At 51.2% G+C, this 16,499-nt stretch overlaps 1 protein-coding gene across 1 annotated transcript; it reads right to left on the bottom strand.

Annotated features, from left to right (window-relative positions):
- Nucleotides 1-7,752: 7,752 nt before the first annotated feature.
- Ckap4 (cytoskeleton associated protein 4) lies at nucleotides 7,753-16,048 on the bottom strand. The gene is given in 3 exon segments (XM_032910474.1): nucleotides 7,753-10,137; nucleotides 15,633-16,024; nucleotides 16,027-16,048. Coding segments are annotated over 3 exon segments (1,722 nt in total). The 3' UTR covers nucleotides 7,753-8,829.
- Nucleotides 16,049-16,499: the final 451 nt, after the last annotated feature.

The following is a 16,499-nucleotide window of genomic DNA, read 5'->3' as shown; positions in this document are numbered from 1 at the left end:
GGGAAAAGAGGATGATAGTGTATTGGGGCGTCAACCCTAGGATGTGGAAAGCAAGAGTATCCTAGTTAGGGTTAGCATTGCTGTGCTTAAACACCATTGTCAAAAGCAACACAGGTAGGGAAGGGTTTATTTCCATCACAGTTCCACATCACAGTTCATCACCAAAAGCAGCGAGGACAGGAACTCCAGCAGGGCAGGAACCTGGAGGCAGGAGCTGATGCAGAGGCCATAGAGGTGTGCTGCTTCCTGGCTTGCTCTTTATGGCTTGCTCAGCCTGCTTTCTTATAGAACCCGGGGCTACCAGGCCAGGAAGGGCACCACCCACAACGAGGTAGGCATTCCCCCCACCAATCACTAAGAAAACGCCCTACAGATTTGCCTATAGCCTGATCTCATGGAGACATTTTCTCAAAGAGTCTTCCTCCTTCCTGGTGACTCTAGTTTGTGTCCAGTTGACGTAAAACTACCCAGCACAGGAAGAGAGGAGGTGGGCATCTTGTAACTCTTAAGCTTTGTGTTTGAGGATCCCTGCTTCCCCTTTTACATGTGGGGGATGAGAACTTGGATCTGCAGATGAGGGAGAGGAATGGAGAAGGAGCCTCTGGGTATTAGCAGTAAACCAGAGCAGTGTCTTAGAGGTCTGGCCTGCCCAGAGATTTGGGAAGGAACACTACTCAGATAACAAATGGTACAGACGCATACTCATAAAGTAGGGCTGGAGAGATGGCTCAGCAGTTAAGAGCAGGTGTTGCTCTTGTCGAGGACCTAGGTTCCAATCCCGGCCCGGACATCACAATCATCCATGACTCCAGACCCCGGTTCTTCAAAGCCTTCTTTTGACTTCCATTAGTACCTGTGTGATCTACATAAATGTATGCAGGCAAATGACTCGTATACATGAAATTAAAAATATTAATAAATCGCTAAAAAGAACAGGAAGTGACTTTGTACCCATGTATGTTGGCTTAGTGTGTTCACTTATCATAATTCTTGTAAGAAATACTGTGTTGGGACTTATTAACTATTAATTTTATATCCTTTAGCCTATAGCTACCTCCTTCCATGCTCATTCCCTACAGGTAGAAATAAATGCCTACTACCACGCAAGTTTAGTTTTTCCCTCAGGTTTGCAACTTAGAAAGCATCTGGTCCGGTGCTTCTCACACTGAGAGCCCCAAGCCATCAGTAGAGCAGATGACAGAGACCGAAACGGAGATCTGTGAGCATTGTCATCTGTTTCAGTAAGGCTCTAGCTGGGCCTCTCAGGAGACAGCTATACCAGGCTCCTGTCAGCAAGCACTTCTTGGCATCAGCAATAGTGCCTGGGTTTGGTGTCTGCAGATGGGATGGATCTCTGGGAGTCAGGGGGGCAGTCTCTGGATGGCCTTTCCTCAGTCTCTGTTCCACTCTTTGTCCCTGTATTTCCTTTTGACAATTCTGTGTTAATATTTCTGAGATAGGGGGTGTGACCCCATCCCTCAACCAGTGGCTGTGCCTAACCTTTGGATATGGTCTCTACAGGTTCTCCCTCCCCTTTGTTGGGTATTTCAGACAATGCCATCCTCACTGGGTCCTGAGAGCGAGCCTCTTGCTTTCCCAGCATCTGGGACGTTCTAGTGGCTACCCCCAGTTCCCCATCCCCACTGATACTCACCTCTGTTCAAATTCCGGACCCTCTGTACTTCTGCCCTGTCTCCTCCCATACCTGATCTTGCCTTTTCCCTCCCTTTCATCTCTCCCTCCCCTCCCCTGTCCCTCCCTCCCTTTACCTCCCATGATTATTTTGTTCCCCCTTCCACACTTTGGTCTTCCTTCTTCTTGAGTTTCATATGGTCTGTGAGTTGTATCATGGGTATTCTGAGCTTTTGGGGGGGGGGCTAATATCCACTTATCAGTGAGTGCATACCATGTGTGTTCTTTTGTGATTGGGTTACCTCAATCAGGATGATATTTTCAAGATCCATCCATTTGCCTTTTGCTTATGAATTTCATGAAGTCATTGTTTTTAATAGCTGAGTAGTACTCCATTGTGTGGATGTACCACATTTTCTGTATCCATTCCTCTGTTGAAGAATATCTGGGTTCTTTCCAGCTTCTGGCTATTATAAATAAGGCTGCCATGAACCTAGTGGAGCATGTGTCCTTGTTATATGTTAGAGCATCTTTGGGGTATATACCCAGGAGTGATATAGCTGGGTCCTCAGGTGTTAGGGGAAGGACTGAAGGAGCTGAACGGGTTTGCAACCCCATAGGAAGAACAACAATGTCAACCAATCAGTCCCCCCACCCCAGAGCTCCCAGGGACTAAACCACCAACCAAAGAGGGACCCATGGCTCCAGCTGCTTATGTAGCAGAGGACTGCCTTGTCTGGCATTAATGGGCGGGGAACCCTTTGGTCCTGTGAAGACTCAATGCTTCAATGTAGGGGAATGCTAGGGCGCTGAAGACAGAGTGGGGGGGAGTTCCCTCATAGAAGCAGGGGGGACTGGGGATGGGATAGGCAGGTTGTGGACGGGGAAACTGGGAAGGGGGATAACATTTGAAATGTAGTAAATAAAATATTCAATAAAAGAAAGAAAGAAAGAAGGAAAGAAAGAAAGGAAGGAAGGAAGGAAGGAAGGAAGGAAGGAAGATCTGTGATCCTCACCCTTCTCCACTCCTATCACATACAGACCTACAACACCAGAATCTCCAAAATAAGAATACAGCAATCAAAATGTGCGTGTTCGTGTGTGTGTGTGTGTGCGCACGCGCGAGTGAGAGAGAGAGAGAGAGAGAGAGAGAGAGAGAGAGAGAGAGAGAGAGAGAGAACACATGTATGTTGTGGTTTGCCCTGAAGTTATCTGTATTTTGATGCTAATTCCACTGCCCCAAGGACCGCTGCCTAGTCACTACTCAACCTTCTCCCCATTGAATTTGTAAAGTACAGGTGAGGGGCAGGTACAGGATAGAAGAAGGCCTGTCATTGGAGGAGAAGGAAGGATGGGCAGGAGAGAAGTTTGAAGGAAGAGGAGGAGACTGGAACAGAAAGGAGAGAGAAGACAGAGGAGAGGGTGAGAAGCCATGGCAAGTGATGTTAAGATTCTGCTCTGTATATTTACAGGTTATTAATGTTCCTAAGGGATGGATGGCACCGGGCTTTGTATGTTTAAGTGGGCAATTATATCTTACCAATTGGGTCAAAGGTTATTGTGTTGTGTGTTCTTTTATGTGACGGTTTGAGTGTAGGAAAGTGTGCGGCAGCAGGAGACACTGGGCCGCCGAGGAGTTGGCATGTGTTTCTGCCGAGATATCTAGCAGACATCTTGGGGCACCGAGGTGCTGGACCTAGCGAGGTAAAAGACAACCAATACCTTGTTTTATTTTTATATTTTTACAACAACACACGTGTGCATGTCCACATGTATGAACAGGTGCGTGAGTGCATGTGCTAGAGGCTAGAAGTTGATGCCCAGTGTCCTCAATTCCTCTCACCTTGTTTTTTGAGACAGGGTCTCTCATAAATATTCAGCTAGTAGTTTGATAGGCTAGTGAGCCTCAGGGACTGGCACATGCTGTGACACCCAGTTTTGGTTTTTTTGTTTGTTTTTCGTTTTTTGGTTTTTTTTGTTTTTTTGTTTTTTGTTTTTTTTTTTTTTTTTGAGTGTTGGGGTTTTCAGGTTGGGCAGCAGCCTGTTTACTGACTGTGCCATCTCTCTGGGCCTGTCATCTGCATTAACATGGCTTCCTAATGACACTGATCCGTGTTTACAATGGGAGATCCTGCCACTGGTCCGAACTGTGTTATCTTTTGCAGATGAAGGAAACGGGATCCAGAGAAAATAAAAGATGTACTCGCCAGGCACCACTGTCACGGTGTTGTGGCAGCAGGACCAGATCCAGGCATCTGAAGGAGATGCTAGACAGCTGGGACCAAACGTTGACACCACCGGGGGCTGGTGCTTCTGCAGCAGAGGAGGGGTTTTTTTTTTTTTTTTTTTTGTTTTGTTTTTTTTTTCCCCGGGCCGGGACCGAATCCCAGGACCTTGCGCCCTAGGTAAGCGCCTACCACTGAGCCAAATCCCCAACCCCAGCAGAGGAGGTTTTAAGAAGTGCACCACAGAGAGGAACTCCGCTAAGTTCCATCAATCTCCTGTGTTGCCACTCCAGAATGGCAATAGACCCCACCGGAAGTCACTAGGGACAGCCCATTTTCTGTCTCAAGGGGATTTACCCATTGCAGTATTCCTATGTGAGTTACAGCCCAGTGAGGAAGGAGATTCAATTAGCAATTTGATGAGGGAAATTGTAATACAAATTGTTCCCTGAAAGATGTTTGATGACTAAAACCACGCCGGTGACCCCTGTTCTTTTCCAGGTATCCTTACAGTTAACATCCCCCGTGCTACCTCGCTCTTCCGTCTCTGATATCCCTTTGAGCATCCCTTTCCTTCACATCTCCTTTATCGTCTCTGACAATGTTTCCTTAATTCAATAGTAAATATGGATGAGTCACTCAGAAAACAGGCCGCTTGACTGGGCCCCAGACTGGGTATCCCCGTGTGTGCAACATGAATGCCAGCTGCCGCTCTTAGAGCCTCTCCAGTTGTCAGGGGCCGCCATATCTTAAAGTCCTGCCCTTTCATTCCCACCCCAACCTATGCATTTAGCATGCGCTGTGACTCGTGAACCTCTCCGGAGCAACTCTCCTACGGGCTCCTGTCTGAACCTTCAGGAGACCAAGCGGAGTTTGCCCTTCTTCCTGCTCACCTTGCTCTCCTCCAATCCTGCAAGGAAGGAGGGGATGGCTTAAAATTCAGTATCGTAACTCCTCACCCTGCCTCAAATCCTTTGTTCCCATAGAGAGTAAGATTCAGATTCACAGGCCTCCAGGACCTGGTCCCAGACAAAATCCTCAGCCTCACTCCACAGCGCCTCCTAAAGGCAAGATAGGAGAAAAGCAGGAAGAGTTAGTGGTCCTGAGTACCAGTGTCCAGCCTGGTTCTCTGTTCCTGCTAGACGAATTGCTCTGAACTTCTCCACTGTCTTGGCTACTCTGAAACCCAGGATCTGTCGCGTGCTGACTTGTAGATGTGCACTCCTGTCATGTGGATTTCATCATCTCCTTATATAGTTATCTGCTTAAGTCACACCCCTGCGCCCACACGCATGGCTACAAGTGCTTAAACATTATTTTCCCCATCCCCACCACCAGGATCTCACTCTGTAGCCAGACTGGCTTGGAACTGATTGCCCTTCCCTCTCCATCTCCAAAGCGTTGGGATTTACAGTCGTGTGCCTCTATGTCCGTTTTATTTCAACCTTGTTATTTCTGGTTGGGTTGTGAATGCATGGGCTCCGGAGTATGTGCCAAGCTGACGCTGACTGCCTATAATACCACTCAACCCTCACAACCGCCATGGGGGGGAAGGAGGGAGAGGGAGGGGTAGAGGGGAGGGGGGGAGGAGGGAGGAGGAGGAAGGGGAGGAGGAGAGGGGAGGGAGGGGAGGGGGGGGGGGAGGAGGAGGAGGGGAGAGGAGAGGAGAGGAGAGGAGGGAGGGAAGGAGGGGGGGGGGGGGGGGGGAGAGGGGAGGAGAGGAGAGGAGAGGAGAGGAGAGGGAGGGAGAGGAGAGGAAAGGGATCATTCCACCATCAGCCTCTCCATCAGCACTAACAGCCTCCACACTGCCAGCATGCTTGGAGTCCTGCCTTCATTCTCCTCTCCTCTCCTCTCCTCTCCTCCTCCTCCTCCTCTCCTCCTCTCCTCTCCTCCCTCCCCTCCCTCCCTCCCTCCCTCCCTCCCTCCCTCCCTCCCTCCCTCCCTCCCATCCCATCCTATCCTATCCTATCCTATCCTATTGCTGGATCTGCAGTTTCTATATCTTCTGTATCCCATAGCTATTCTTATTCAAAGAATGAACTAACTGACATTTCCTAAAGATTCCCACCTCTCCTCACTGGGCGTTGTAAACCTCTGCCGACCATCCATTGTACAAGCCCGGCAGAACTGGACACTACACCTCCACCAACACTGTCTTTCCCAGGTGTTGCACCCGCAGTTCCTCAGGACAGCAGTTGAGGTAATCATCTCAGCTGGGCTGTAGGATCATGATCCTACCCTAGGCCCTCACTTCACTGATCTTTAGCACAATGTGTGATGGTAGGGCCAGTAAGTGTGAATGAATGAATGAATGAATGAATGAATGACCAGCTAGAAACACAGGTGTACATGACACACCCACCAGTATCCTGCTCCCTCTATTCCATGAGAGTTGGAGACGGCTTCCCTGCTTCTGAAGGCCCAGACAGATGGCAGAGGAGGAGGACACAGTCAGAGCTGGAAGTGGGTTGTTGAGGTTTGGTCTTGTTGTCGGTTGTAATGCTAAGTGTGGCCCCTACGCCCCCAGACTTGGAGTCTGCATTTAGACCCAAATGAAGCACCACCACCACCACCACCACCACCACCCGGTATATTTGGTTGGTAAATAAAAATATCAATAGCTAACAGCTGGGCACAAGAGACAGAGGTGTGGTTTAGGGTTTTTGGGCTTGGGGTCAGAGGGGCCATGAAGAGAAGAAGGTGAAGGAAAAGAAGCTACCATGGGTTAGGTGAGTCATAAAAACATGGCCCTGAGGGCTGGCCAGTTGGAGTTGAGAGCATCCCAGATAAAACATAGTAAGTAGTAGTAAGTAATAACGGGTTATCTATAGGAAAGTAGATTTTAGTAGTTAACAAGGCAGATAACTGCCCAGCTCTTGTACTATTTAAGGCTTATTGTGATATAAAGGTTGTGTGTGTCTTTTATCTGAGAAGTAAATGGTCAAAGGCAGGGGTGGAAACCACCGGACTGGATTAAAATGGATTAAAAATGTCTACAAGTGGGTTGGGGATTTAGCTCAGTGGTAGAGCACTTGCCTAGCAAACGCAAGGCCCTGGGTTCGGTCCCCAGCTCTGAAAAATAGAAAAAAGAAAACAAAAAACAACAAAAAAAAAATGTCTACAAGTGGGTCTGAGTCTCACCTCATGATTCCCGATCCATGCTTCTCAGCTTGCTGCCCATTTGGACCGGGAAATGGTGCTTGCACAGTGCCCAGCCCAAGCTACACACAGGTACAAAATAAGCAGTGTCTGTTTTGTTGGGTGGTAGATGGGAGCCCAGGGATCAGGAAATGCCCAGTAGGTGGCAGCCATCTCAGTTCTCAAGGCAGTGGTGCCCCCCTCCCCCACCCCCACCCCCACAAGCTAGAACCAGGTAGGGAGTCTTTCAAAGACTGGTGCCAGTCTCTCAGACCCTCACCCAAATCCCTGAGGCGGGTCCTACTAGGTATTCAGGCTGAGATCTTAAGCAACTACTAGAAACTCATCATAGATCCAATCATAAACCAACAGAAGCGTGTCCCTGAAATGCAGGAGTGGAGCCTGAAAACCTGAGTTAGATCCCTCTGTACACGGGCCATCACACGCACTAATCCCAGCCCCAGAGGGAAAAAAATGGTTTTTAATTTTACATTGCGGGCAAGAGAGATGGCTCCATGGTGAAGAGCACTGGCTGCTCTTCCAAAGGTCCTGAGTTCAATTCCCATCAACCATGTGGTGGCTCACAGCATCTGGAATGGGGATCTGATGCCCTCTTCTGGTGTGCAAGTGTACATGCGGGCAGAACTCTATAATAAATGAATCTTTAAAAAAAAAAAAAAAAAAGGCTTGAAATGGAAAAGTTACCAATTTCCTAATCCCGAACGTCATCGCTAAGTTGTCACAATCCATTGACTGAAGATCATAACAAAGCTCAAGTGTTTATTAAGAATTAAAAATACTGTAAATAAGCCATACAGTTCATTTCACAGTAAACTAACAAACTTTGTTTTTTTTTTTCAGTTTTTTTTTTTTTTGGGGTGGGGGGTGGGAAGGGCAAGGCAGCCATTAAAGACAATACCTCTCAAAGGGGCGAGGGTACAGTGAGAACACATGCAGCACACGTGATCCTCACTGACAGAAGTGGGCAGAGACCTCTCCAGAGGTCCTGGGATAAAACAAAAAGGCCTGGCCTCCATCTCCCAGGGCGATGCCCGAATCCTTTGTGGAAAAGACAGCTCTCACATCAGAACCCGAAGAACCTCCCCCTCTAGGGTCCCAAATTTACTTGGTGACCCCACCTAGCCTGGTGACACATTTGCATAGTTACCTTATGACTAGATTAGAGAGAGAGAGAGAGAGAGAGAGAGAGAGAGAGAGAGAGAGAGAGAGAGAGACACCATGCTTCTGAAAGTGACCCTCAGGCAGGTTGGGGGAGGGGGGCCTCTTTTGTCCATTCAGAGCTGACATCTAGGAGTTTTTACCAGTTCTAAATGGAAGACAAGTTAAGGGACAGCTCATAAAAACCCTTACTAGGAGTATAAAAAAAAAAAACAATAAACTTAATTTTCCTTAAAGACTAAAAAAACGTGCCCCCCACCTGTTCTTTGTCATTTTTTTCTATTTTACTATAAATCTGTCAGCCTGACAGGATCTTTTTTTTTTTTAGGTTAATCTGCTTCCTGATAATCCCCAGTTAAAGCCACAGCCATCATCTTCCTAGCAGGAGACCCATCCTTTTCTGCACAGGGCTGGGCCTTCAGGAAGCCTAACCAAAAGCAGAAACAGGACTTAAGAAACCAAAGGCATGTGGTAATATCTGCACACAAATTAACCGGGGCCTGAACACCTTCAGCCAGTGTCTGCTGCTCTCCATGGGGTGGGGCAGGGCCGAGAAGGTGGGGGGAGGGCACCTGGGAGGAAACAATGGGTTTTTTTTTGTTTTGTTTTGTTTTTTTGGTCGTAAGAAAGTGGGCCCACACACCCGGTTCGTTCAGATCTTTTCATGGATCTTCTCGACTTTCACGAACAACCTATCCAGATCATTCCGAAGGTCGTCCAGCAGGCCCTTGGCGGACTCTAAGCTATTCTCGTTCGTTTCAATTTTAACGGAGTAGGCAACCAAACTGTCCACAGCCGTCCTGAGCATTTTCAAGTCTGACTCCACTTGGCTTACTGAGGATTTCAGGTTGTCTAGAGAGGAGAGTCTATCCAGGAAGTCCTGAGGAGGCAAGCCCGCAGCCTGGGCTGGGTCCTGGCTGAGCAGCAAATGCACTTGCTCCTGCAGTGACTCCACAGTCCCCGGCAGCTCACCCAGGCCTTGCTTCAGCTCCTTCAAGTCGCTGGAGAGCGTCAGCTGGGTCTCCTCCACGCTCCTCACTGTGCTGGCCAGGTCAGAGATAGGCCCCAGGCTTTCTACGTGCTCCTGCAGCATGGCCAGGCGTTGCTCGTACTCCTGGCTCTTGGACAGGAGCGACTCCAGGCTCTCGGTGTGGCGTGCAGAAGCCACCTGCATGGAGTAGACCCCGTCCTCTACATACTGGAGCCTGGCGCCTAGGCCCTCGATCTGCTTCTGGAGTTCGTCGAAGGCTTTCGAGTCTCTGAAGACCACAGCCTCCTCTGACCCGTGGGCTCCCACCTTCAGCTGCTGCAGCTCTTCCTCCAGTCTCCTGATGTCCTCTGGGAGACGAGAGGAGGACTCTTCGGACTGCAGAAGCTTCTCCGTGAGGGCCTGCAGAGCCAGGCGCTCTGAGTCGGCCGCCTGCTTGAATGCCTGCTGCTCCTGCTTCAGGCTCACTAGCTCCCGGACCTCTGTGTAGACGTCGGACTCCATGGTCTGAAGGGAACTCTTGAGGGCCTCGATGTCCCTCTCTCGAGACTTCATGGAGGCCTGCACCTCCTTCACGGCTTCCTTCAGGACCTTCACGTCCTGACTGCGGTCCCCCTTGGATTCTTCCAAGGAGGCAACCTTCATCTTGACCTCATTTATGTCCTTCTGGCTCCTCTTCTGTACGTCGGTGAAGATGGCGATGTTGTCATTGATGGACTTGGTGAGCTCCGTCAGACGCTCCTCGACCGTGTTCTCCAGCGACGTGAAGTCCCGCTCTCGGGCATCCTTCACCACGTGGATCCCGTCCGACAGGTCTTTGAGAATCTCGTTCTGCAGCTTCTGTAGAACTTCGCTAATACGGTTGACCTCGCTCTCCCCTTCCTTCACAGCTTTCTCTGTGAGATCCTGTTTATGCTGGGAACTCCTCAGGATGGACTCGAAAGTCCCGACTGCGGCTTGCAGAGACTGGACCTAAGACCAAAATCCAGATGTTAGCTGCTGAGAAGAAACAGCTGTGTTCTTTCACGCTACGGCTACGGTCTGCCTTGCCTGTCCCGGGAGCCTCCAGATCAGCACGCTCCTTCCAAAGATAGTCACGTGGTGCTTGTGGCCATCAACTGCAGGGCCCCTCCGGGTACTCCCAAGAAGGCTCATTACCCCACACATACCTGGCCGCCAGTCAGCATAGACCATACCGACCCTCATCTCTCAGCCAAAGCGACTATGGGTGAACAAGTGCCACGCAGGCTGAAGGGGTGGCCAATACCCCTTCCCATTGAGATTGCTGGCTACAGGGTGAGGGAGGCCTGGCGCTGCTCAGAACAGCACATGACCAACAACCCATTCATCGACCAAGACATCACCCAGGGAGACAGAGCTGAAACAGGCGAGATCACCTTCTGAAGACGTCACTCAATCCCCGAATACTGCTGCATCCGAAGGAGTCTACTCTTGGACCTGTTGGGCCAATCAGAGCTCTTCCTTTCTGCTCTCCCTCCCTGCCTCCTTCTCGCCTCCCTCTGCTATTCTGGGCTGGCTTTCCAGTGCTTGCAGCCGAGCATCACAATTCTCTTGGGAAAGAGCCTGGGACACATGGAAGAGACACTAGGCACGAAGCTAACACATCGAGGTCTGTGTCATTTCCAGGTGTGTAGTCTCTGGCAAGCCACTGTCCGCCCTGGACTTCAGCGTCCTCATTTAAAAAAATCCAAGCGGTGGGCCAGGTGATTTCTTGGGACACTCTGGCCTTTGAGAACACACTGGGACTTTCTGCAGCCACCCATTCATCCGGCATGAACTCCACTCTTAACTAGGCTCTGCGCGGCAACTTCAATCAAGCTGGGCTGACACACTGACTCAGAGGCCCTGCTGATCAGGGACCTAGGCCTTGTCTGGATGTGACGCCTGCAACGTTTGGTGACTAAATAAATAAATAAATAAATAAATAAATAAATATAAAGGAAAGTAGAGTTAAAAATCCCAGCAGTGTAGCTTTGATTCCTTCCGTAAGTCCCTAGACTTACGTGAGTTCGGCTACCCATTTCTGGAATATGTAAAAGACACCACGAGGTTGTTACCAGCTAAAGCCATCGTGGAGTGCTCCGTGAGAGGAGTGATGTCATTAACAGTCGACAATTAAATATATTTCATTAAGGGGGTGGGAGTGGGAAGACTGCCATTCTAGATTAAACTGAGCTTAAGAGTTTCCAGGCGGTGGAGAGATGCCTGGGTGGTTAAGAGAACGGACTGCTCTTCCAGAAGTCCCAGGCTTAATGCCCAGCAACCACACGGCTGTTCACAGGAGTGGCCCGTGGCTCTGGTTCCTCAGGATCTGACGTCTTCCTTTGGTTTCCTCAGGTACCAAGTACATAAATACAGACATGCAGGCGCAGCACCCGAACACATAAAATAAAGATAAATCAGTGACGGGGAGGGGTCTCTCCACTTAGAAGCAGGACAAGAGGGCTGGAGAGGTGGCTCAATGGTTAAGAGCACCGACTGCTCTTCCAGAGGTCCTGAGTTCAAATCCCAGCAACCACATGGTGGCTCACAACCATCTGTGATGGGATCTGATGCCCTCTTCTGGTGTGTCTGAAGAGAGGACAGTGTACTCATATACAAAAATAAATAAATAAATCTAAAAAAAAAAAAGAAGCAGGACAAGAGTATGAAACAGGTTGCTTGCCCGGCATTCCCAAGATCCTAGGTTCAAGCCCGAGTGCTTAATAAATTGGGTCTGGTAGCATATTCCTGTAACCTCAACACTTGGGAGGGAGAAGCAGAAAGATCGTTAGTTCAAGGTCATCCTAGGCTACACAGTGGGTCTGAGGCTGGCCCCGGCTACATGGAACGCTATCTTAAAAAAAAATTAAACTACAAGGCTCTGAGGCGAGACTGGGTAGGCAGTTCTCAGCTCAATGCTTCACTGTTTGGTCCTGGATGGGTTACATGCTGTCTGTGTCTTGGTTTTCCTCAGCTACAAGGTGAGACAAAAATAGTACCTGACTCACCCACAGTCACCGTGAGAACTGAATGAGCCTAAACGAAGGAAAGCGCTTCACCGTGCCCAGCGCTCAATGGCCGCCCAAGGCAGCAGCTACTGTCTTCATCGAGGTTGAGCTATGCCCTAAATTCCTCAGAGGCTCCCGGATTCCACTCTGAGAGCAGGGATGCGGACAGGACACCCTGGCCGCAGCACACGCCCACCAACTGCTCTAGGAACTCAAAGCCATATTCACTTCCCAAGTCCAACGTTAGATTAGAATGGGGCTTTGGGGGGGGGAGCGCAGAAAGTAGACAATTTCCCTCCCCAGCCAAATACAGCCTGAGCCATAAAAGAATACGCTGAGAAAGGCACTAGAGAGAGAGGTGACCTCTAAAACTAGGTTAGTAAATCACAATGCCTTCCTGTTCTAAGCACGGCACTTAAAATAGAAGCATGAGTGGGTGAGCCCAGCACCTGCAACATGGCCGGCTACTTTCAGTGTTTTCTCAATGGACCAGAGAATGGAGGAATTCAGAGCAATGCCTGATAAAGCTTGGGCAGGCCCGGCTCCTCTCCAGTCCCAGGTTGGCTCTTTACAAATGGCCGGGAAGTCAGTCAGATCAGAAACTATTACCAATCCCTAAAGGAACTCAGTGTCTCCCCTTCCGAGGGCATGGAAGGTTGGGCAGCTTTATGCACAGAGAGCTCATAACGATTAATGTGCATTGGATGTCTGTCCTCCTGGAATGTGGGGGATGTCCGCTGTGTGGGACGTGAACGTCAGAGACGGAATAATGGCTATAATTCCATCCCTGCCTTCCTGGAGCCTTGCTGGGGTAAGGATGGACAGGATGCTGCTACTAATGGCTGACAGTCCAATGGGGGTATTTATACAGGGTGTAACTCATGGAGCCAAGCATCAAAATCCCAGAATGCCTCATGTCAGGACCTGAACTTGTCTGAAGGATGCCAAGAGAAGAGATTGCCAACCACCTAAAGGAAGCCCCGGCCACTCTTCACGGAACAAAGATGAGAGACAAGAACGCATAGAGAACTAAAACCTACAAATAGCTGGTCGTCTCACAAGCTGTCCCTACTAGCCTCGGTGACTCCTGCCATTGCCTTAAGCAGCCTTGGGATGATGGACCAGGGCAAGAATGGCTGATCTAGGGGCCTAGAGATGAACTGCCCGCCCCCAACCAGTTAACGAAGCCCTGGACTTGATAACATCACTAACTCTTTTCAAGGGTGGTCACTATTTCAACAGTTTTAAAGCCATGAGGATTCTTGTAGAGCTCGTGCAAGGGTGTATATAGGGCATGTTTGTGTGGATGTATCTCGTAGTGTGGGGCCTTGCGGGGGTAACAGTGGACAGGCCAGTGCTACTACTAATGGCTGACCATCAATGGGGCTGTCAAATACACACCTGTGAAGGCCAGACCGCTGTTGACCGCTCTCCACATCTACTTGTTTGTTTCTTTGACACGAGGTCTCTTATTGGAGCTGGAGCATGCCGATTTGGCTAGACCAGCTGGCTAGCAGACTCCAGATATATCTTCCTGCCTATGCCTCCCCAACAGTGGGATTTCAAAGTGTGGACTAGCAGGCCCAGCTTTTTACCCAGGCCCAAGAAACCTGAACTCATGTTCCAATGTTTGCATAGCAAGCACTTTACTAACTGGGCTGTCCTGGTCTACCCACCCCCAGTGCCCTCAACCCCAGTTCTTACAAATCTTGGTGGTACCTTCCTCTAACCTGGAGAATGAGAAACAGGCTCAAAGAGGGAAGTGATTTGCATACAGCCTTGTCGGGGGAGGGGTAAAACCAACACAGAGAGACCGAAAGGCAACACAGGAAACATTACACCCAAGGTCTTCAACCTGGATCCATCCATTTCGGGCCTCAGTTTCCAACTTCCCCTGTATCTCCTGCATGTCATTCTGTCACTGGAAGGCAAGCTACCGTCTGACCTGCAGGCATGTTTGAGATTGTCCCCTTACCGGTATGGAGACATTCCTTCTCTTGATAGTTCTAATGGCTGGCCCTATCCTAACCACCCACATACAGACCCAGAGAACTGTCACAAGTCCTTTCTTCCCAAAGTGTACGTAAGTCACCCACCACTGAAACCTACTTGAACAAACTTGATCTGCACCTTTTTCTTCCTCCACATTCTCTGCAGGGCCCACGCACAGCCACACAACTATCAGACTTCAATAAATATTATGACTGATTAGCAAGGGAGTAGCTGGAAGAGGGGAGATGGGCGGAGATTAGACTTTCCGAGGTGTCTCTGTTCTTAGGGTAGTCTGACATTCAGCAGGCAGAGCAGAACGGCCTACCTGATCCCCCCAGATAAGTTACCTCCCTTGGCCTACACCACTTCACAGGCTGACTCACTCCAGCAGCTCTTCCAGTCTTGAGAGGAAACTCCTAGTGCTGCAGACTCAACAAAAAGTAGAGACTTGGCAGGGCGAGCGGCATGCTGGGAAAAGGAGGCCGTGGTTCCGGGCTCAGAAGTGGCGGGATTTTTTGTTTCCGTCCAGCAACTGAGTTTCATTGAGCGAGGATGTGGGTGGAGGACCGAGAAGGCATAGGGGGCAAGGGGGCTACACTTCGGCTAGAAGGGGTGGAAACTGAGCAGTTTGCCTTGAGAGCTGCAGTCCGGTCATTCCTCAAACAGCTCGCTGGGGAATCCTACGTCACCAATGGCCCTCACTTTCTTAAACAGCCTGCAACTCAAGCCAGCTGGGGTCTGTGTCAACTCACTTTGTGTCTCTACGCCTCAATATTCTGGTCTGGAAAATGGAGTCAAATTTGCCAGCCCTCTCCTCTTCCCTCTAGTTAACCTCGGATTAGGCAATAAAACACACGAGTAAGCTGTCTACACACCACAGGAGTGTGACCTAATATCTATGGCCTTGTGTTTCCCCTAAAGCTGGAGTAGGCTACTTCAAAGGCCCACATGGACTTGCTGGTCCAGCTAAGGACATGGGACCTAAAGATAGACACCATTTCATCTGAACTTAGCAAATGACTAAGCTCACTAGCTTTTCCTTCCCCGCAAATCTCTGAGACTATTAAAAACTGGCTCGGATGACTCCTGCTGGCATAGCCAAGGTGAAGTCTTGACCAAAGGCTTCCAGGGATGCGCTGATTTCCCTTCCAGATTCCTTTTCGGGCAACTCTGCCCATTCAGCGGTTCTTAATGCAAAAAGAATGGGCTACGTAGAGCCTGCCGGCTTCCTTACAGGTCACCGCTAATGTCCTGTGACAGGCCCTTGGCCCACCCTCCTTGGGCCATCCTCAGAGTCTGCTCCATCCCTCTCTGAGACCATTAACAAAGCGGGTCTGGGACCGCCCTAGCAACTAGGGAGCTGAGGTCCCAGCTCTTGCCACAGGACCTGGGCAGGAAAGGAGCAGGGCCCCTTCGAGGAGGGCAGGAGTGGAGTCCCGACCCCTCCAAAGCCGGAGTACCCACCTTCTGCTCGACGCCCTGCAAGCCCTGGCCCAGCTCATCCCTCTGACGGGAGAAGTCCTGGTGGCCACGCCGGACCTGCTGGACCTCTTCCAGGACGTGATGGACATACCAGCCGGAGAAGGCGGCCGCCGCCACCAGGGAGAGGTAGAAGAGAAAGTTGAGCAGCCGGCCAAGCCTGCGCGAGCAGGACGCAGAGGACGCGGCGGCGGCGGCCGAGGACCTGCCGCGGTGGCCGCCCCGGTGCGCCTGATTCTGCGGGTGCTGCGGCGGGTGCGGCGCGGGCGGCTGCGGCTGCTGCGGCGCCGGCGGCGGCTTCTTCGCCACGTCATCCGCGCCGCCCGACGGGTGGGCGCCCTTGTCCGAGGGGCTCGCGGCGCCGTGGCCGCCCTTGAGCCCCTTTGTTTGGCCGAGGGCATGGCGGCGGCGGCGGCGGCGGCGGCGGGATGGGCAAGCGGGGCGCGCGGCCCGGGACGCTGGCTCCGGCTCCCCACGGGGACTGCGCGGGCGGCACGCGGGCGCGGCGGCGTCGGAGCGGCCGGGAACGTGGGGCGACGAGGAAGGAGGCCGGCCGCGGAAGGAGGAGGGGGCCTGGCTCCAACGCCGCCGCGGCGCCGACCCCGCCTCCCGGGAAGGGAGGCCGAGCCCAGCCGGAGAGCCTGCCACGCAAGCCGGCCGCCGCCCCTCCTCCCTTCGCCGAGACCCCGAGGAGGACGGGCGGGGCCCAACAGGGCGAGGCTGGGCGCGGCTGCCTGGATGGCCGAGCCTCCAAGTGCTCCGGCTACCCTCGAGTGGAGTCAGCGGGATGGGGGGGTGCCCCTGAGCACTGTGCTGAGCGCAATCCCCACCTGGGCGGAGGGGGGAGCGCAA

This window comes from Rattus rattus, chromosome 1 (assembly GCF_011064425.1).
Source record: "Rattus rattus isolate New Zealand chromosome 1, Rrattus_CSIRO_v1, whole genome shotgun sequence".
NCBI lineage: Eukaryota > Metazoa > Chordata > Mammalia > Rodentia > Muridae > Rattus > Rattus rattus.
Note: the sequence above shows the minus strand (reverse complement) of the source record. Positions and strands in the feature narration are given on the sequence as shown.